Here is a 22555-nt window from a genome sequence, read left to right as displayed (position 1 = left end):
CTTGCCTTGGTTGTTACTGGCGGCGCGTGCGGTCGTACAGGACAGCACAGGCTTTAGCCCAAATGAGTTAGTTTTTGGTCACAAAGTACGCACATCGTTGTCAGTGTTGGGCAGTGATCTGGATGGTGGTGAGGAGCCACCTGGAAATTTGGCTGATTATGTATATGGTTTTCGCCGGAGGTTGTTCTTAGCCGGGAAGTTGGCTACTGAACATTTGTGTGAGGCTCAAACAAAAATGAAACGATTGTATGATCGTAAGGCAGTGGCTCGAGTGTTCGGCCCTGGGGACCAAGTGATTGCACTGCTGCCCATTCTGGGTTCGCCATTTGGGGCTAAATACTCTGGTCCTTACACTGTTCTGCGTAAAATCTCAGAGAGTAACTATGTGGTGTCGACTCCTGAGCGCAGGAAGAAAGAACAACACTGTCATGTCAACCTACTAAAACCGTATTATTCCTCACCATTGCAGGTGGTGGGTGAGGCAACTGCGGCTAGTCCTGTGGCGCTCGCTCTTGGGGAGGGCATGCCCGACACTTCTCAGGGGGCGGCTGAGGATGGGGTGCATGGTCCAGATGATGCAGTCCTACAGGCTCGGTTAAACAATACAGAGGCATTGGCTGAGTTGGACAGCCTTTTGGGACATTTGGATGAGGGGCAACGTGATGAGTTAAAGGCCTTAATTTCTGAGTTTTCGTCTTTGTTTTCAGACACGCCAACTTGCACCGGTCTAATAGAACACGACATAGATGTGGGGGATTCAAAACCGATTCGTCAGAGGTTCTATCGTGTTTCTCCAGACAAACGAAAGAGCTTGGATGAAGGTGTACGATATCTACTTGAGAATGGCTTAGCAAAACCATCCTATTCGAGCTGGGCATCGCCATGCCTGCTGGTTAAAAAATCGGATAACACCTTCAGGTTTTGTACCGATTATAGAAAGGTAAATGCGGTGACCAAGGCAGACTCCTTTCCATTACCGCGTATTGAAGACTGTGTGGACCAAGTTGGCAGTGCACGTTATGTCAGTAAATTTGATTTATTGAAAGGGTATTATCAGGTAGCACTCACGCCTAGGGCACAGGAGATATCTGCATTTATCACACCTTCGGGTTTGTATCAGTACACCCGCATGAGTTTTGGCCTGCGTAATGCTCCATCGTCATTTCAACGCCTCATGAATCATGTCGTTGCAGGGTTAGAAGGGTGTGCGGTTTACCTTGATGATGTAGTTGTTTATGCAGATACATGGGCTATACACTTGGCTCGCATTTGTTCGCTGTTTGAGCGGTTGGCGGCAGCGACGCTCACAGTGAACCTTGCAAAGTGCGAGTTTGCCCAGGCCACCGTAGTCTATTTGGGCAAGGTGGTCGGACAGGGGCAGGTTCGGACTGTCAGGGCTAAAGTTCTGGCCATAGACAAGTTTCCTCCCCCAACTACAAAAAAGGAAGTAATGCGTTTCCTAGGCATGATTGGGTATTATCGCAGTTTCTGTTGTAATTTTTCTACCGTGGTGGCCCCGCTTACCAATTTGTTAAAAAGTTCGGTGAAGTTTGTGTGGGCTGCTGATTGTCAGCAAGCGTTTGAAAACGCAAAACTTTTATTGAGTTCTGCACCTGTCTTGGCTGCTCCCAAATTAGATCAGCCTTTTCAAATGCAGGTGGATGCAAGTCTTGTGGGGGCTGGCGCAGTGCTCATACAAAAGGATGCACAGGATATTGGGCGTCCTGTGTGTTATTTTTCACGCAAATTTAATCGTCATCAGCTTAATTATTCAACAATCGAGAAGGAGGCACTGGCTTTGATCTGGGGTCTCCAACATTTTGAGGTTTATGTGGGGGGAGGTATGCATCCTGTTGTGGTTTATACAGACCACAACCCCCTCACATTCCTCTCGTCTTTACAGAACGCTAACCAGCGTCTCATGCGTTGGGCGCTTTTCTTGCAGCCTTACCGGCTGTCCATTAGACACATCCGTGGAACTGAGAATGTGCTTGCGGACGCGCTTTCTCGGGCCCCGGATGAGTCAATGTAATGTGTTATGTGTTGGGAACGTTGGGAAGATACAGAGTCCCGTTAATATGGGCCTCTGTCTTTTAGGGGGGAGTGATGTCACGCCCAGCTTTACCGTGCTGGGTGGGTCTGTCGATCTGGCTACCTGGCGTGCCAGTGGTACCTGTTGTTCCTTTGTTGTCACTAGGGGAGCTGTCTCTAAGCTGATTGGACGGGAGATAAAAGGTAGGGCCCGACCGATATGGTTTTTTCAGGGCCGATACCGATATTTATGAAAATGGGAGGCCGATAACCGATATGTGCAACCGATAAATAGAAGAAAAAAATTCTCAAATAAATTAAAAATGGCACACACTGACTCGAACTTCCATTAAGTGTTTTTAATAGTAAACATTTTAAGTACAGGGAGCTGCCAGCAGCATTTGTAAAATAAGGGCCTGAGTCGCGTAGCGTAGTGTTCATGAAGTTGTTTACCTAACACCAAGTTAGTTAGCGCAAGCCAAAATTAGCTACCAGAGATGCTGTCGTATCTCTGTAGCTACTTGCTGCTAGCTACTGCTAGCCTGTCTGTCTACCCGTAACAAGATGTTACACCAGTTTGAAACGCAGCGACTGACCAAAACTTAATTCTATTTAACTTAATTTGAGGGACATTGCGACCAATCACCGTTGGTTCTACCATACTGGGTAACTTGTTAGGGAACAAGGCTCTCACCAGAGCCGTAAATGGGAATGTATACAAGGCTCTGGCTGCAGATACTCGACCCTCTATGCTGGCTCTTACTCAGGCAGGCTATAAAGTAGCTAACAGGCTATCAAGTAGCTAGCAGGCTCTAAATGGTTCGTCTCGGGACGGGAACAAACACAAACACGTTTTATTTGGTCTTCATTGACCATGGCTTTCAGTCCACCTTTCGTGTAGAACTACAGACACGTTCACGTTTCCATGTGGGGTTTTAACAATAACTGTAGTAGGACTATACACCATGTTGAGACTGCTCTATGTACAACCTTTTCAGTGAGGAGTATTCGCTGTCATTCTGGTTGTCCTTGCGTGAGCTAAGGTTTGTGTCGTTATTACACAGATCAAATGGATCGGTTTCACAAATTAATAAACACCTTGTGGTGCCGTGCTTCTGCAACGTTGGTGTGTTTGTGACATATTGCAGGGGATATTGCTTCGTATATGCTTACCTCGAAGGAAATGTGTTTTCTCTGCTTTAAGTTGTATTCGCAGCACCGTCCTTAGCCCCACTTGGCCGTCTAGAAACCGCTCACGAGTCACAGGGAGCGTGAAGGCACCCCGCCCCGCTTGCAGCCTTGCGTGTTGATTGGTTGTATTCCGTGTGCCAAACAAATCAGATGCTGTGACGGGCGGGGCAACTTGGCAAGGCTCATGAATTCCAAGTGGCAAGAGCGGAAGGCGCGTTCAGAACGAAACGGCTGCAAAATTGGTTGTGAAAATTATATGAACTTATCGGTGGGAATTTATGGAAAGTATGGCCGATACCGATATCCCCAAAATGTTAAATATCGGCCCGATATATCGGTGCGGCCGATAATCGGTCGGGCCCTAATAAAAGGCGTCTTTTCCCGACGGCTCGCTCTCTCACTGCTGCCCGGCCTGACGCGGGAGGGCTGGCTGCAGCTGCGCGCCTCAACTGCACCTCATTTTGCTGTGTCCGTCATCTACTGATCTGCACTACACTTTTGGTTCTCATTACTGATAACATCTTGTATTTCGTTCGTCCTTTAATAAATGTTTGTTATCCCTTTTTGATCAGCGTGGTCTCCCTGGTTATGTCAGTTCTACTCGAGCCAAGTGGTCCTGACAATGGGAAAGCAGGATTTAGTTACTATGCAACAAATAGCTGGAATAAACTCCCAGAGGATTTAAGACTTGCCCCAAATCTGGGCACCTTTAAAACAAGACTGAAGACTTTTATGTTTGCTATAGCTTTCTGCTAAAATCTTAAATACATTGCACTTTCTAAAAAGTTTTTTAACTTTGCCTTTATTTTCTATTTTAATACTAAAATGCCTTTTTCTATTTTACCCATTTCTTTGCATATGTTTTTCTTTTACTTATTTATTATTTTATTTTATTGTATGACAATGTTTATATGTGAAGCACTTTGAGTCTGCCTTGTGTATGAAAAGTGCTATATAAATAAAGTTGCCTTGCCTTGCCTCTATTGAAAACCCACCTCTTCACCCTAGATTTTCCCTCCTACCCCCAACACCTCCTACCCTGACCTTGACCTGGGCTGACCAATGCACCACCCCCTTCCATTTTTTCTCTTCCCATGTATCTTTTACCACCGTTTGATGTATTATCTAGTTGTTTTGTTTTGATTTTTATACTGTGTTTAAAAAATGTTCAGTGTATATTTTATTGTCTCTTGATGTCTAATGTTATTTTATTAACATTTTGTTTTACCTTTACTGTGTCCTTGGGAGACATGAAAGGCGCTTGAAATAAAAAGTATGATTATAATTATAATTATACAGCATTTGTACTGATAAATCATACTGATAATAATGGTTAGCTTGCTACTTTTTCAAAATCTGCCCATTTTCATCTTCTTCATTGCCTACTCTCATTTATTTGTTATGGCGTATAGAGTTCAACGTCGTCATAGCTGTGTACGTATTTAGCTTTCTGCGATTCAAGGCCCACCACGGTCGTGCCACTTGGGGAGGGGCCACTCATTTACTCCCCCTCTACTAATATCGACTTGGTTGGAACAGTTTGTGAGTGCTTGCGTGTGTTTGTATGTGGGAGACAGTGAGAGAGAGAGTAGCGCATAGCTTTGGCTGGCCGGACGGCGTAGCAAGGAACTTATATATGCAATAGTTAGCTCGCACAGCCCACCGGGAATTCTCTCGACTCTCCCGGTTACCACGCCGCCACTGAGCGTCATACTGTCAGTCCTCTTATCCTGAATTATAACACCAAACTCCTCCATCAAGTCCTTGAGCAACATCTTTTCAAATGTCAAAAAGTTGGATCCCCTTTGACGTGCCATATCTTAATTTAACGTGTCGTGCCATATCCAAAAAATTTACGAGCCAAGCTAGCTTGCTACAAGTATCAAGTGCTGTAGTGTCAGCTGTAACAGTTAAGGTAACAACAGTTACATTTTTTTAAAAAGCAACGAGTTTACGAGAAGGCTTGTGAATATATTGTGGTCCATCTTTATCGAACCTACATCCTGAATTTGTTCACATTTCGCCGGAATCCATCATGGCAGACACTGAACACAAACTAATCCTATTTTAATCCTTGTTTAAACTAGTTTACCTAATCCAGAGTTACAACTAAAATGTGCAACACATCTGTGATTAATTATGAATCAGTTTTAACCTAGATTTACTTACCATAGAAACCCTAAACCAGGATTAATCAATCCATGTTGGTGCAACCCAGCCATATTGTTTGTATTACTGCTGAAACAGTGGGTTCCCATTGACTGTTCTCCCAACTGTAATGGTATTATTAAGTACTCATATTGGGCATCCACACTTCAAAAACCTCTACAGCGGTATTCATTTGTCATGATCAACTTGTTTAACTGAATTTATTTTTAAAATGAAACTTTGAAATTGACTATTCTGCTTGTTAAGGTCATATGACACACACCCAGTGTAATTACATTCCCAACCTCTCTCCTAACCATTGCTAGCTAAACGAAAGACAATTCCAACCCCAAACAAAATAAGAAGCACATATCAAAAAGAGATATGTATTTATAACTCTGCACCTTCACATGCAGAGCAAAAAGGTAATACGATCAACACAAACTATATATATCATGTGTAAGATGAAACTCCACCGACTCCAGCAACAAGACGCTGTGTGATCGTTTCTTTACATGATCACATACTTCCCTCCATGCGATCCAAACAACGTGAATATAAACCGGAGTCGAGCCCTTCCAGGCCACACTGCCTCTAGACCAGCGCAGAGAAGAGGTAGATGGAGGAGAGGAGGAGGAGGTAGGACATGGAGAAGCGTGCGTCTGACGCGTGACTGGTGGTGGGTGTGGGGGACGGAAGACTCCCCAGAGTTTCCTTCAGGAAGCTAGCAAATCGCGCTGTGGAGGTGAACATGGACTGGTCGGCGGCTCTCTCTGAGCGCACCATGCTGCTGTTGCCCATGACGTTGGGAAGCCCGGCCACTTGGGTCCAAGAGTTGCCGCTCTTGCACATCAGGGGGCCTCCGGCGTCACCCTGAAACCAAACACACGTTGTCATCCCCACCGGCACCTAGCCACACACAGCCCTCTAAACTAACTCCAGAGCACCAACATGTGTCCACCCCTAGCTTGAAAATGACCGTAAGATATGAATGTAGCCTACCAATGACAAATCATGCACAATTCTCACATATCGTTAGCATCAGGGCATGATTGCCATATTTAAGTCATATTTTGGCCAAATTGTGATATCTGATTCACTGGGCCTCATTGGCTATATCTTATATCTATATCTTCTAACTTTTTACGCTAAATACACAATGAACTTTAAAATATGACTTAGGCATTATGCCAAGGCAAACGGCTATGATGTAAATCTTGAACATACATTATGGCATGGTGAGCAGTGGCGGCTAGTGATCAAAAATGTCGGTGGGGCACAGTTATAGACAGTGGGTCAGAATTGATTTCCTGTATTCTGGTGCATTTTGGGGATGGCCACTACCTATTTACCTACTATTCATTCAGATTCATAGCCTACATCCTGACTTGCAGGGCCTGGACAAGCTTACACTGCATATACAGACCTACTTCATGGCCATTCAACCAGCCATTGCTATTTTACCCATTGTTGTTATTCTGATATTGAGACAAATCATGATCACTGTCATATAGCGTCCATTTTTTGTGAAAATCAATGTCTACTTCAAATGCAATTAGAAATATGGGACAGTTGCTTCATTTTGTTTATATGCCGCAATCTATCTCCTCTCTACATGTAGTTGTGTTGTGCGAAATGCTGCTGTGGGAGGTAGCCTATTTGATTGATACGCTGAATTGTCCAATCATGAGGTGATAACAAAAAAGAAAAGCAATACCATAGGCCTGGGGCGCACACTGATGGGACCCGAGGGCAAATTTTCTTGCGCCAATGAAAAGCTGTCTCTGCTTGATAGACAGCAAAAGGTAAGCAAGCTTTCATTGACTTCAACGTAGCCGGCGCCCCTGACTTGGAGGAAGGCTTTATGTCGAAAGACCAATAACTAGCCTAGCCCAAATCACTGACGTTCAGACGCATTTAAATGGTTGCTGGCAGTGACAAGTATATCACACAATTAAACGAGGATAAACGCTATGTATTTTTGTTGATTTATTACGTATTGATAATAGTTGATGAATAGTTGGCAGATATATTCAAGTGAATTATTCACGGAGGGGCGGCGCCCTAGTGCCCTCTATTGACCCACCGCCACTGATTGTGAGCCATGAACAGGATTCTGAACTGTTGTCCTTTCCTTACCTGTCTCACAGTCAGCGCTTCGGTGCAGATGTAGTCACTGGATGACGTGTTGCTACAACCCACCACCGTGGTGTTGAACTCCTGCAGGGTTTCTTGGGCTGCGGTCAGGTCAGAGAAAGTCACGGTCAACTAAACCGTTTGGACAATATACAAAGCCACGCTTAGTGAGTGAAACAAAGAGCTAGTAGAACTACAATCAATGATCCGATTTTGTAACAAAAAGCCTTGTTGACACTAGAAGGGGGTGCGCTGTGGATGGGGGTCCTCACCGCCTCCCTGGCCCATGCCCCAGCCTGCCATCCAACAGTCAGTGTTGTTCAGGAAGCTGCCCATCCCCTGGTCCAGACAGATGGGCTGGATGTAGTCCGAGAGCCTCGGTGGACTGGACAGCATGAGCACAGCGATGTTGTCTCCGGTGAGATTGCTGAGGGTGATGGATTTCACCCCCAGGGTCATGTTGAAGGAGTTGGGGCTTTTCAGATTCCGGCGGCCCAACTCAACCGTCCAATAGGAGGCATTGGGGTACCTAAGTGAAGGGAGGGAAACCACAAGGGTGAGGGATCGACGGCCATTTGAAACAGGATATCGTCATGTAAAAGAAACCCGATCCAATTGGATCACGGTGCAGATAGGCTTGTCACTCAACAACAACGGCACACCTATTTTTATATCTCAGGATTGATACGTGCGTTTTTGAACACTCTGATTCATGCAAATAAGTTGTACACCGCTTGATAAATGTGTGGACGACGAATGACTGCAACCATTGAGTGATAGTAAGGGGTAAGGGATTATTATTGTCAGGTGTGAAATATTCCCCCCTCTTTGTAAAATGTAAAATTCTGTAAAAACAACTGTAAAAAAGGATTGATACATGGTTGTGCTCGGAAAAAAACACAAAGAGCAACATACACAGAACACACGTCGTACAGCCTCATCGTCAAGACAGACGCAACAAGCAGACCTACATGGTGAAGCACGAGGCGTCGCCCAGGACGGCATCCGCAGTCACCAGGGTGCCGCCGCACATGTGCGTGCCGTTGACCTGGAGGCTAGCGATCCAGGGCCACACGCCGGCGGACTGCACCAGCTCCCTGCTGTCACGGGTGTTCATGGGGGCGCTGCCGCACGTCAACGCTGGAACCAGGGACCATCAGGGGTGGGCCAAAGAAGGCAGAAATGGAAGAGGTCAACAAACATTGTAATGCTTACGAAATAGAAACCTTACAGCTTTAGCCGAGCCGCGACCCGATGCTTTAGTCAAGGGAAGTAATCCAGTCAATTCTAGTTGGTTTTCTGTATGTTTTGTTACTTAAATATATGTATTACTGGCTTAGGGGGAATTGATCATTGGTGTGTCAGAATAACAGTCAGAATAATGTCAGAATAACAGTCCATCATAGGTGACCAAATGATAGTTTTACCTCCACACTCTAGCATATCACTAGGTTACCACTGCGACGTGTGTCAACAAAGGCCGAGTATCCAACACCCTCATTGTCCACAGATGGAGACAAAAGGATCCAACACCCGCATTGTCCACAGATGGAGACAAAAGGCCACTTACGTGCGGGGGCGGTCGGTGAGGCGGTGACTGGGCCGGATGGAGGGTCGCCACAGTTGAAGGTGGCGTCGCTGTTGATTCCCGCGGATCGGAAGTCAACGAAGCCGGGCTGGTTGGTGGTGATGATACCGTTGATCCAAGCCTGATATTCGGATACTCTGGCGTATACTCCAGGGAAGTTGGGCAAGGCACATCCTTGACCAAAGCTCACCACTCCCGACTGGACCCACTGCACACCCTGTTTGCCTACAAGAGGACCACCAGAGTCACCCTTTAGGGGAAGAGGATCAAAGCCACGATGGGTTAGCCAAATACCTCAAACTGCATGAAGTCAGAGTCATTGCCAGGTCCTTTATGATTAGTGTTGTGCTTTGGGTGTCTGATGCTGAATTGGTGGGGTACGTTTTGTTTTGCACTGACTTTTTCGTGCGCTATATGGCCTAACTCACTATGTCATCCCTCCTGCCTCACCTAATGAATTATTTTTGCATGCTAAACTGCATTTTGTTGTCCAGAACAAAAATAGTTGAATCTAATCTAGTCTAGGGAGCTCCTCTCAAAACATGACTGTTTAACAGTTACCTGACACGAGTCCTTCCCTCCAGCCGACAATCCAGCGCAGATCATGTTGTTGGTGATTCGGCCATAGCTGCAGTCACACTCCCTGTTGCCCACTATTGGCAGGTCTACTTCCTGGAGGATGTCCGCGGCTGAACCTATGAATGGAAGGAATGAAACGCGACTTTGAAAATGCAGCTCATGCTGGGGCCCTGCTGTGTGAAACGACTTGATTTACGGTCGTATCGACCCCCTCAGTGGGTCTGACAGTGCACAGTGCAAGTGCGGAGACCCCACTCATATAACGTGTGTCTAACCAGTGGCCACTGTGGCCGCTTTACAATGTGGCCTAACATTCAACCATTCATGCACACATTCACACACCGACGGCGGTGTCAACCATGCAAGGCGAGCGACAGCCAACTCGTCGGGAGCAGTTAGGGTGAGGTGTCTTGTCTCAGGGACACCTCGACACTCAGCTAGGAGGAGCCGGGGATCAAACTTTTAACCTTCCGGGTACCTGGCGCCAACCAGCTATTACTTCTGAGCCGCATGCCCAAAGAACCAGCCCCCGAACGGCGAACTTGTTCTTAATGACCTTGACACTAGAATGCCGGACTGGCTCACCTCAACAGAGCTGAAGGTCTATGAACATACGCCAGAAGAAGAAGACCCACCTCCAAACGAGGTGGTGCCCCAGCCAGTGACCCAGTTGATGATGCCGCTGTTGAAAGTGCTTCCGTCCGCGGCCAGGCAGACGGGCGCGATGTAGTCTGTGAAGGTGACAGCCGAGGAGAGCTCCAGCAGGCAGATGTCGTTGTCGTTGGTGGACCCACTGTAATCGGGGTGACAGACAATCCTGGAGATGGTCCGGGACAGCTCGTTGGGGTTGCTGCCCGCCTGGTCCTGACGGCCCAGGAAGACCGTGAATCCTGTCGTGTCAGTTCTGATCGGAGAGGAAAAAACGTCACCGTTAGTCTCGTTCGTCTGAAATTAATGTTCATCGAGTTGTTGACGAACCAGAGATGAGGAACATGTTTTGGCTATTGCCGGATGTAGAAGATTGACGTTACGTTGTGAAGCAGTGGGCAGCGGTCAGCACCCACAGATTGTTGATCAGAGAACCCCCACAGAAGTGGCCAAACCTCTGCAAACTGGCCTGCCAGGGCCAGGTGCCCGGAGCAGCATCCACTCCTCCAACGATCTTGGTGTTGAGAGGAGCCCAACCACATACTGAAAAAGGTTCAAGGTATCAGAGAAGGAGCAATGTTCTCTTGAACGCCTGCTGCTGAAATCGAAACCTTGCAGCTTTAGCCGAGCCGCGACCCAATGCTTTAGTCAAGGGAAGTAATCCAGTAAATTCTAGTTGGTTTTTCTGTATATTTTGTTACTTAAATATATGTACTACTGGCTTAGGGGGAATTGATCATTGGTATGTCAGAATAACAGTCAGAATAATGTCAGAATAACAGTCCATCATAGATGACCAAATGATAGTTTTACCTCCACACTCTTGTAGGCCTGTCGCGATATGCAATAAATCAATTAATTGCGCGATAAATTAAAATGAGTGATAATTTTTTGCCGGCCGCAATAATTTCCATTCGCACTCATTTTTTTAAATCATTGCTTTATTGGCCTATTCTGAGGAGAAATCTATGCCATAAACAGAAATATTATAGGCCTTTATTACACGGGTCTTCTCAATGCCGTGGAACGCTCCGTTCACTTGCATAGATAGTCCGGTAACTTGTCAACCCCAGCGTCTTCGTTTGCCAAGCAACGTCAACGTCTTTGAAGGACTATTTCTCTGCTGATCAACACTACGAATGCTGCTAACGAATAAATTGTAAAAAGACACACCATGTGAAGTTATTTTTTCGTCTTGGCAAGTAGCCTTGTAATAAGCGGGATGATGTATAGAACGTCGCCGGTCATTATCTAAAATAAGCCCCTTCAGGGTGAAGCAATTCACCTCCGCTGCGCGTCGGTCGCCTGTCCGCCCTGTCGGGGCTTATTTTCCCGATAGTGACCGGCGTTCTATGCATTATATATATTTATATATATTATATATATTTAGTAGGGTAGACCTAAGTAACAAATGTCGGGTTGAAATCGGGCTCCGGATCATAATTACAGGGCACAACGAGTAAACCCCCTCGTCAAGTGTCAGTAGCCGCGTTGACATGATCATATCTGTTCCGCATGGATTTCTATGCGGAACAGAAAATGGTCATGCATACGCCTCATTCGGAATACAATTATCTGTTCGGCATAGATTCTATGCCGAATAGAAGAGGTGGTGTAGTCCGTTTTAATCGCCATGTATGCACTTATTCCGAATAGATTGGGGTTTAACTTAGAGCAGCCGCAGTAGTTCTAATTGGTCCACTGAGCTCCGTCGGTACTTTCAAGCACACCGAACTTCACCGCTGTCAAGGAAAGTGGATTTATTGCCTGATTCACGTCTTTGTTATCACTCCGTAAAAGTAGTCCGGTAAGCGTGTCCGGTTGCTGAGCGACGGGACATGGGTGTTTAATGATGACGTGTTCGCGTATCGTAGTGTCCGCGCGCGTCCGAGGTAACTGTAAATGAGTAGGCTACTAGTAGTACTTTTGCAGGCTGAACGTTAAAATACTTCTTAACTTAGAGAGACGGCAGCTGATGTAGTTCACAAATGGACCTTCGAGGATCCCTGGTCACTAAATTCCTGTAAGACCACTCTCTCCCACCAGTCTTGGCTGCAGACTTGCATCCAAATTCCTCTTGTTTGCGGCGGAGCTTAAGGTAAATATAAAGATCTGACGAGAAATTGACGTTGCTGCGCTGTCCTCCTTCTTAATTGAAGGAGCAGGGAGAGAAAAGCTCTCTCCTGCTGTGCTTTCATTCAAATCTAATTTAAAATCCCCGATAGTGATAAGACATCCATTATGTCGCCGCCGGTCCAGAGATGTGTCAGGTGTGCTCGAGAGACAGAACGGACACTTTTGTTACTGCCATGTATACAGTACATTCGGAACACATTTTAGGAACAGATCTATGCCGCATAGAAATCTATGCGGATCAGATGTGCCATGTAAACGCGGCTACTAACTTGTTGCATTGTCTGTGTGGGAGGCGGAGTCGTGGCGCAATCGTGTTTACATCCTTTTTATTTAGTGTTTCAATTTTATTTATTGTTTTTGGTGGTGTTTGGTTTTTATTCAAGAGCATTTTTTGTTAATAATAGATTGTTTTTGGTTGTTTTGTTAATTTATTCGGGATATTTTAAATGTCTTCCAGCAGTCCAGTTCCAGTGTTCTTTAAAAATAAAGGTTTATTGATCTTCGAAAGGCTGTACTTTATCATTATATTAGTTGAAAAACGGCAATATTATCGCTTATCGCAATAATTCCTGGGGCAATTAATCGCCCAGAAAAATTTGTTATCGTGACAGGCCTACACTCTAGCATATTACTAGGGTACCACTGCGACGTGTGTCAACAAAGACAGAGTTACCAACACCCTCATGTCCACAGATGGAGACAAAAGGATCCAACACCCTCATTGTCCACAGATGGAGTCAAAAGGCCACTTACGTGCGGGGGCGGTCGGTGAGGCGGTGACTGGGCCGGATGGAGGGTTGCCACAGTTGAAGGTGGCGTCGCTGTTGATTCCCGCGGATCGGAAGTCAACGAAGCCGGGCTGGTTGGTGGTGATGATACCGTTGATCCAAGCCTGATATTCGGATACTCTGGCGTATACTCCAGGGAAGTTGGGCGAGGCACATCCTCGACCAAAGCTCACCACTCCCGACTGGACCCACTGCACACCCTGTTTGCCTACAAGAGGACCACCAGAGTCACCCTTTAGGGGAAGAGGATCAAAGCCACGATGGGTTAGCAAAATACCTCAAACTGCATGAAGTTAGAGTCATTGCCAGGTACTTTATGATTGGTGTTGTGCTTTGGGTGTCTGATGCTGAATTGGTGGGGTACGTTTTTTTTTGCACTAATGACTTTTTCGTGCGCTATATGGCCTAACTCACTATGTCATCCCTCCTGCCTCACCTAATGCATTATTTTTGCATGCTAAACTGCATTTTGTTGTCCAGAACAAAAATAGTTGAATCTAATCTAGTCTAGGGAGCTCCTCTCAAAACATGACTGTTTAACAGTTACCTGACACGAGTCCTTCCCTCCAGCTGACAATCCAGCACAGATCATGTTGTTGGTGATTTGGCCATAGCTGCAGTTACACTCCCTGTTGCCCACTATGGGCAGGTCCACTTCCTGGAGGATGTTCGCGGCTGAACCTATGAATGGAAGGAATGAAACGGGACTTTGAAAAGGCAGCTCATGCTGGGGCCCTGCTGTGTGAAACGACTTGATTTACGGTCGTATCGACCCCCTCAGTGGGTCTGACAGTGCACAATGCAAGTGCAGAGACCCCACTCTAAACTGTGGCACACATGTTAACTAGTTAAATGGTACATGGTCTGCATATATATAACGCATTTCTAACCAGTGGCCACTAAGAGCGCTTCACAATATGGTCAACCATTCAACCATTCATGCACGCATTCACACACCGTCGGCGGTGTCAACCATGCAAGGCGACAGCCAGCTCGTCAGGACCAGTTAGGGTGAGGTGTCTTGTCTCAGAGACACCTCGACACTCAGGTCTAGGGACATACGCCAGAAGAAGAAGACCCACCTCCAAACGAGGTGGTGCCCCAGCCAGTGACCCAGTTGATGATGCCGCTGTTGAAAGTGCTTCCGTCCGCGGCCAGGCAGACGGGCGCGATGTAGTCTGTGAAGGGGACAGCCGAGGAGAGCTCCAGCAGGCAGATGTCGTTGTCGTTGGTGGACCCACTGTAATCGGGGTGACAGACAATCCTGGAGATGGTCCGGGACTGCTCGTTGGGGTTGCTGCCCGCCTGGTCCTGACGGCCCAGGAAGACCGTGAAACCTGTCGTGTCAGTTCTGATCGGAAAGGAAAAAACGTCACCGTTAGTCTCGTTCGTCTGAAATTAATGTTCATCGAGTTGTTGACGAACCAGAGATGAGGAACATGTTTTGGCTATTGCCGGATGTAGAAGATTGTTGTTACGTGGTGAAGCAGTGGGCAGCGGTCAGCACCCACAGATTGTTGATCAGAGACCCCCCACAGAAGGGGCCAGACGTGTGCAAACTGGCCTGCCAGGGCCAGGTGCCCGGAGCAGCATCCACTCCTCCAACGATCCTGGTGTTGAGTGGAGCCCGACCACACACTGAAAAAGGTTCAAGGGTGTCAGAGAAGGAGCAATGGCCTCTATGAACGCCTGCTGCTGCAGTGCCCCTGACTAAAGACAAAGCCCACATTCTCTGCCTCACTTCATTTTTAATAGTATACTCCGAATACATTAAATTGATGTAGCTCTTTTCAAAAAAGTCAGACACTTTGCACAATACCAAAAAGAGTCAAATAAAGTCACGGGTAGATATCCATGAAAATATACAATGCCTATGTATATGCAAAGATAACATGCTATACACAAACTAAAATCTTTTTAGCGTGAAATTGATCAATTTTAAATGCATTGATTCAAGCAGAATGTATGGGCATCGATAAGGAAATAGGGCAGCCTCTCGGGGAATGTAAATAAATGGTCAAGTTAAATTATAATTAATTAAAACGTAGCGTTTTTATTTAGAATTTCTTACCATTTAGCTGTGAGGACACCTCTGCAAAAAGAAAAGGGAGAAAATGTATAACAAGTGAATCAAATATAATATGATAATAACAATATAATATAATGATAACTATAATAATAACAATAAAATACAATTTTTTCAAAATAAAGTGCCGATGTTGTAATTCTGTGTCTGTTCCCTGGGAGGTAGTGCAGTCTATTTAACTCAAACGTTTCTGAGTTTACACCCATGTGAAAGTTGTGCACATCCAGTTACCATTGATTACCATTTGATCGAATAACATATTTTTTATATATATTTATCCTAAGCGACATTATAATAGAATGGTCATTGTATATATTCACTAGGTAAAAAAATGTTAACAGATATGTTGTTCAACAAATGGGCGGAGCTATTTCAGGCAGGACCTATCAGTTGACAGCTCAACGGTCCAATCTCAGGCTCATACTCTGATAGGCGGACCATCGAGTGGCTGCTCACTGCAGAGCCAATAAAACTCTTTGATTGGTCCATGGAATTTCTCCTACTGTGATGGAAATGTACATATCGTGACGGAAGTAGGAACAACGAAAAAACAAAACAGCTAATAAATCTGCTCCTGTGAGTGTCACTGATCCGTACCGGAAACCAATATATTTTTACCTAACCATAACCATGACCATAACCAACAATTCTACCCCTAACCTCTAAACCTAACCATCACCTTACCTTAACCCCTAAACCCGACCATAACCCTAATCCTCAGAGCTGCAAACTTGTCGCTTTTTGGCGACAATCGCCGTTTTCTTGGTCAATTTGGTCATTCACGTGAATCGTGTAGAACCGGAGAGTTTTGTTTTTGGGGGGGGGAAATTTAGAAAATTATTGGATCGTTCTTATAATTGACATTTCTCTGGGCCAATCGGAATCTCAGCACTTGCTTCAGAATCTTTCTTATAATTGACATTTCTCTGGGCCAATCGGAATCTTGAAGCACACAGCGCCAACTGAGCTCGCCATTGGATGAGACGGTCGCCTACCGCTCATGCGCGCCAAACAACGCAAGAGAGCTTGCGAAACCCTCGTCCAGAGGGGTGTTCCACGAACGGAGGTTTAACAAACACTGAGTTAACGCTGAACTCTAGGTTGATTTACCCTGTGCCGACTAACCCAGAGTTTTCGGTTCCACAGCAGCGGTTATGCATTAGTTCAATCAACTCGGGGTTGGTTAACACAGGGTTGTGCGCGTCACCGCCAAACCTAAAAAGACGTGATGTATGGATCATGGAAACCCTGTTCGAAATGGCGAAACGGGCCGCTTATTTCAATGAAATGGAACTTCAGGTTCTCCTGGAGAGCTATGACGAGGAGAAGGACATTATCACAAGGAAAAGGAACGCTAAAGCCTCTGCAACCCGGAGAACCAAAGCCTGGCAGCGGATCGCTGAACGCGTAAATGCGTTAGTTACACCTCAAAAGCATGATCCTTTATATTTGAGCCATGAATATATATCCCAGTTAAGCATTCTTAAAGATCCTACCACATAACCCCTTTCTTCTAAAAAAAGATGTACTCCGATGGCTTCCAAGCGGTCAGCGGATCAAGTATAGAAATGAAGTATAAAAAAACATAAAAACTGGTAAGCTTTTGCCACCATCGTATTGGTATAAATTTAAATTAGCCATTTTTTTAAGCAAATCGTGAATAGGCCGACAGTCGGCAGACTGGATCTGGCCCTCAAATTGTCTTGACCCCAGTGGAGGAGCTGTTAATAAACATAAATTCAGGGCGCCCTGGCATGGAGGTGGTACCTGGAGGTACCTACCTCCTCAGAGAGTCAGGGGCCATACCCCACTGGTTGAATGTAGGTTTTTGTGTTTTCTTGTATTTTAGATTTTTTTTGCCTTCGAAGTAACACATGCAAACCATGTGCTTGCCACAGCGCATACTATTCCAAATGTTTCTTTTTTTGGTAACTGGGTAGAAAACCTAAAAGTGACAATTCATCAACTTCACAGAATAATAATTATTTTTTGTCTCTCCAATAATAAGAGACAAAAAAAAAAATGGTGACAGTTGTAAATAAAATATTTTTTATAAGCCGTAAGGATGTTTTGACATTGAATTTTGATAAAGAGTTTTAAGTCACGCTTAGAGTAGTGTCATTTGTATATTACAATAAAAAAAAAATCCCCCCGTGACACTGTCACCTTTTTTCCTCTGAGGAGTTTGCAGGTCTGAATCCTAACCATAACCCCTAAACCAAACCATAACCCTACCTTAAACCCTAATCATAACCACAATCCCCTTCTAACCCTTAACCTAACCCCTAAACCTAACCATAACCCTACCTTCACCTCGTTGATTGACCAGCATAAAACCCAATCAGCAATTTGACTCTGCAGTACGCATCACTTGAGTGAGTCAATTTAAGACCTCTTATCTCACAAGCACACTTTGTGAAGTTAATTCTTGAAGTTGGTTCTTCTCTGTTTGGCGTATCCTACACAATGGGTGTCTGACACAACCCATTTAGTACTGTATAGTCCCAGTATCTGTGGTCAGATGTTGGCATGTTGTTGGCATTCTGTATCTGACATCTGTATGTCATGCTTCCTGTATGACATGCTTTCCATGCTTCCATGCTTCCTACAACAGGGAGCACATTAAAAGAGTGACATCATACCAGGAAACTAGAGTGTATCTCAAAATCATGTCCTACAATAACTGATTAACTGGGGTTATTTCTGACACAACAAGGATCCTGAGGTAGGGTTGGACTTGATTCCAGAAACATCAACTGAAGTGCTGACAGCTCCATTCATAATCTGATGCATACAGGTTTTTGTCGGTCTGGTTCATGGGGAATGAGACTAAAGGCATTTTAAATAACATTAAGGGATTCTCCACCAACCCACTATTGTGGTTCTGCTGAGTCCATTATTGACGGAAAATATGTTCACACAAAGTCAGTGGTGAAAGCAATTTACAAGTCAAAGAACCCCACTCAATGGCAGCTGCTCTCTTTAAATAGAGGGCAATGCAGAGTTTCTCTAACACAGGCGACAGAGTCTCTGGTGAGTCTGTACATTCTTATTGAATGATGTTCTAACTTACAATATAGTAACTACTACCTCTGATTTGATTCATAATTATTCATCAATTATTCTTGCTACAATTTAATATACATTTCACACTTTCAAAGGATTAAATTGGCAATAATATAGAATACAATATATAATTAGAATTAGAATAATATATAGATCATATCCTAGTAATATTTGTGTGGTATTTTACGCAATCATTTTCTCAACTTTTGGTTGGTGTTACTTGAGTTTCTGGTGGAGTTGTGGTCGTCCTTCAGCCTTCAGCCCCAAAAAAGTGGGGAACCACTCAAGGCGGAACCAGAGGCCTTAAGCTACCGAGTGAAACATGAGCCGCCTGCATGACTTCCTCATCGCATCGGACGATGGCATAAACAGATTACCGGGAGAAAGTGCTATTCACCATAATGTGGATTATCTTGTTTGGTTCACATCGTCTTTTTAAGATGGTTAACGCAAAAACCCTGGTAGACAGCTTTTGACAGTTTTGCTTCTTGTTTGAAGGCGGTTAGTTCAGTTCCCTTATAAAGCATAGAAGCTCAGTCCTTTTGTAGTGTGCATTCTTAATGAATAAAGAATTTAACGAAGGAAACCAAATCCCATTGGGAAAAACTGCTAAGGAAAACCAGATATAAATTAAGGCAGCGATTGCAATACAAAGCTTTGAGCTTTCTTCAGAGTGTAAACCCTCTCACACACACACACACACACACACACACACACACACACACACACATACCCACACAAGTGTGATCTGAGGACAAACAATCCTATCCGTGAACCGGTCTATGTCCAGGTGAGCTGTCCAGGTAGCCCAGGAGGAAGGAGAGGGGTACTTACCATGCACCACCAGTAGTAGCACCGCCACCCATAGCGCCTTGAGTCTAGCCATCCCAACAGTTTCAAGTCCTCAATTCAGTTGAGCCTTTTAAAACCATGTTCTCCTCCCCTTTGCTTGTCACTCGACTGCCACAGCACAACACAGGTGGAAGACACGCCCACGGGACAGGTGCGGCTGCTTTGGCCCGTGTAAACTACATCATTACCTCACCTATGTTCAGGGCTGTGTTAGATGGTTGGCCCATCACCCGCCACAAGTACTTACGTAATGCAGGGAATGCATGTTCGCCGGAGGCAGGCGGTCTAGCCTATAGTACATCTATGTCACCATGTTTAGGTAACCCTAACTCTAACCTTAATTGGGTAACAATGCAAAAGAGCGGCAAAACACTTGAATGCCTCAGCTCGCCCCTACTAGGCTTGGTACTTGGTCAGTTTTTTTGGTATTTTGGTATATTGGTTGCTGAAACAGTGTGTTCAAATTAGTTCTTTAAACTATAATTGTAATATTGAGTACTCGTATCGGTACTCCGTATCGGCAAATACCAAAAAGTAGTTACTTATACTTGGTCAGTGATCATGTAGGATGATAGTAAAAACCTCAGCATAGAAAAAAGTTAGTAGTGCGACACTAGCAAAGACATTTCAGCACATCATCAAAACGGCCTATTCCATCTAATGCCAATTGCTGTCCCTTACTATTGTTATTTTTTCTTTATCTTATTGTTGTTTTTTCTTAATGACTTTTGTGTGTCTTTTCCCGGCGTCCCTGAGTGCCAAGAAAGACGCCTTCAAATTAAATGTATAATTTTTATTATTATTATTATTATTATTACCATCATTGAGGACTACAGCTGCAATGCAACAGTCAGGACAGGCCTGATGCGATGGACGTAATGAGTTTAGTTTTAGTTTAGGCTACCTTCCACCACGTCTCCCCAACGTGATATGATCGCCGAATGGCATTAGAAAACACCCGTTAATGCCAAAAACGCCAAAAACTGGACTTTAACCCTATTTTGGAAACATTTTATAAATGATACACATATTGTGAGTGATTTATGTGCCCATTAATCAATACTTCCGGTTACTTCCTAGGCCTTCAACTCCAAAGTGCAAAGTCATTCTGACAGGGAAAGCGCAAGCTTCTGTCTCTTTATTTATAACCATTTTTACTTTTAGATATGAATTATTGTTGATACTATTGTACAAATAAAAGTGCAAAAGAAAAAATATCTTACAATATCAAGGCAAGGCAACTTTATTTATATAGCACTTTTCATACACAAGGCAGACTAAAAGTGCTTCACATATAAACATTGTCATACAATAAAATAAAAGATAAGCAAAAGAAAACATATGCAAAGAAATGGGTAAAATAGAAAGTTAAAAAGGCAATGCAATGTATTTAAGATTTTAGCAGAAAGCTAAAGCAAACATAAAAGTCTTCAGTCTTGTTTTAAAGGTGCTCAGAGTTGGGGCAAGTCTTAAATCCTCTGGGAGTTTATTCCAGCTATTTGTTGCATAGTAACTAAATCCTGCTTTCCCATGTTTCGTGTTTACTCTGGGAATAATTAACAGATTGGTCTCAGAGGATCTTAATGGTCTAGATGGCTTATGTAATGGAAGCATATCAGTTAAATATTTTGGGCCTAAACCATGTAGGGAAGTATAGGTTAGCAACATGATTTTAAAATCAATTCTCTGACCTACAGGAAGCCAATGTAACGATTTCAGAACTGGTGTAATCTGTTCAAATATTTTGGTCTTTGTTACAACTCTAGCAGCAGCATTCTGAACAAGCTGAAGCTTCCTCAGAGTTTGTTTTGGGAGACCTGTAAGGAGACCATTGCAGTAATCAAGCATACTAGTGATAAAGGCATGTACAAGTTTTTGTAAGTCTTCGGTGGACATGAGCCCTCTAAGTCTTGCTACATTTTTAAGGTGATAGTATGCCGATTTTGTAACTGATTTGACTTTTAGTAGTAGTAGAAATGTTTGATATTCTCTTATCAGGGTGGATGACATAGGTTGGTGGCATCGGAATTGAAGGCATGTGTGCTTTAACTCTATAATCTGGTGTTTCAGTCACGTTGGCCCCAAAAACCAGCCGTGACCATCGGCAACTTGACTCGTAGGCTCTTCTTCTCATGGCGCTAGCTTTGTATGCTAACTCACCGGACACGCGGTACGTCGCGACTTTTCTCTCGGTGAAAAACTCGATGGAAACTCTGTGTAACTCTGGGCCCATAACCTGCTAGCAGAGATGGTTTGCTCAACGATCTTGGCGTGCATATACCCAGTGCTAGGCCGAATATAATAAATGTAGAAATAACACACAGTGGGGCATCAGTGCTGTTTGACTGGAACTGACCATCGTTTATTAAAACGCGCGCTCACTTGACCTCTCCTAGGTCACATGTCAATTCAGGGACATCCTATTGGCTGCCGCTGTACACACAACACTGCATCCAGAATAGTATGTCTAACAAAGTAAATGCAACAGATTGTGACAATGGAGGGCAGATACTTGTACATGTCAACAGAAATTTCCCCTTTATCTTCGGCTACATCCTTTTTTGACTTTGCCTTTAAGTTTTTCCAGCAGGGTTTCAGTTGCGACTTGTCCCTCGTCTCTTTAATCTCAGTTGAGCCACTGAAGCGCTCTGCTTACCTCACCCGGGTCCCCTCCTTCTTGTCCAGCGTAGTCAGGGCCGGAGTGCGACTCACTTTCCGCCCGGGAGTTCCGTGACGCAGCCGAGCCCACCCCAATTAGGGGGAACGGCTGGGGGTTATCTTTCTATGTACGAGCCCCTGAACAATGAAACGCTGCACTGGACAAAGCTGTCGTGCCTCCAAACCACAAAAACAAATAAACAAACCCATTCAATTCCAATATTCTACCAGGTTTTTTTACACAAGCAATTAGAGGATGCATGCTATAATGAACAGGCTCAAATGGGATAGCGAGATCGAGCTCAACCTTCCTGCAGGAATCTCTTACCTCTGATTGGTGGGTGGGCGTCTCCTGTTTGACAAAACCGTTAATGCAGCACAAGCGCACCTAACATAGTTTCTGCTGTTTCGTCTGTCAAAGAGGCTAGCTAGTCTTTATCAGAAAATCCACGATTTCCAGCTGTGTTATAACATGACCAGGTAATAATTCATTTTAAAACCTTGACATAATCTGTCAGATGTATATAAACGACAGTTGACCACGAGGCGATTCTATCTATGCCTCTTCTTGAATTGCCTAATGTTTAAATCGGCAGAGGCTTGTAATGGTGCATAGGATGATAAGCAAAAAATGATAAGGAGCAAGGA

The 22555-nt window shown here is 44.5% G+C and overlaps 1 protein-coding gene across 5 annotated transcripts in view; it reads right to left on the bottom strand.

The window, feature by feature from the left end:
- Positions 1–5558: 5558 nt before the first annotated feature.
- Positions 5559–22555, bottom strand: part of LOC115533574 (transmembrane protease serine 9) — a 31257-nt gene continuing 14260 nt past the window's right edge. The window contains exons 1-14 of one of the 5 annotated variants that reach the window (XM_030344138.1): positions 19232–19369; positions 15317–15337; positions 14724–14883; positions 14328–14596; positions 13793–13926; positions 13211–13478; positions 10705–10864; positions 10309–10577; positions 9656–9789; positions 9077–9344; positions 8478–8646; positions 7779–8035; positions 7510–7607; positions 5559–6243 (exon numbers count right to left, since the gene is read on the bottom strand). In XM_030344138.1, coding sequence (XP_030199998.1) covers positions 5965–6243; positions 7510–7607; positions 7779–8035; positions 8478–8646; positions 9077–9344; positions 9656–9789; positions 10309–10577; positions 10705–10864; positions 13211–13478; positions 13793–13926; positions 14328–14596; positions 14724–14883; positions 15317–15337; positions 19232–19283 — 2538 coding nt within the window. In that variant the 5' untranslated portion in view covers positions 19284–19369 and the 3' untranslated portion in view covers positions 5559–5964. Of the gene's footprint in view, positions 6244–7504; positions 7608–7778; positions 8036–8477; positions 8647–9076; positions 9345–9655; positions 9790–10308; positions 10578–10704; positions 10865–13210; positions 13479–13792; positions 13927–14327; positions 14597–14723; positions 14884–15316; positions 15338–19231; positions 19370–22555 lie in introns of those variants that run through there. The other 4 variants (XM_030344131.1, XM_030344165.1, XM_030344147.1 and 1 more) reach the window with 4 other exon arrangements.

Source organism: Gadus morhua, chromosome 2 (genome assembly GCF_902167405.1).
Source record: "Gadus morhua chromosome 2, gadMor3.0, whole genome shotgun sequence".
NCBI classification, from domain to species: domain Eukaryota; kingdom Metazoa; phylum Chordata; class Actinopteri; order Gadiformes; family Gadidae; genus Gadus; species Gadus morhua.
The sequence above is the reverse complement of the archived record's forward strand: the minus strand, read 5'-3'. Positions and strand labels throughout refer to the sequence as shown.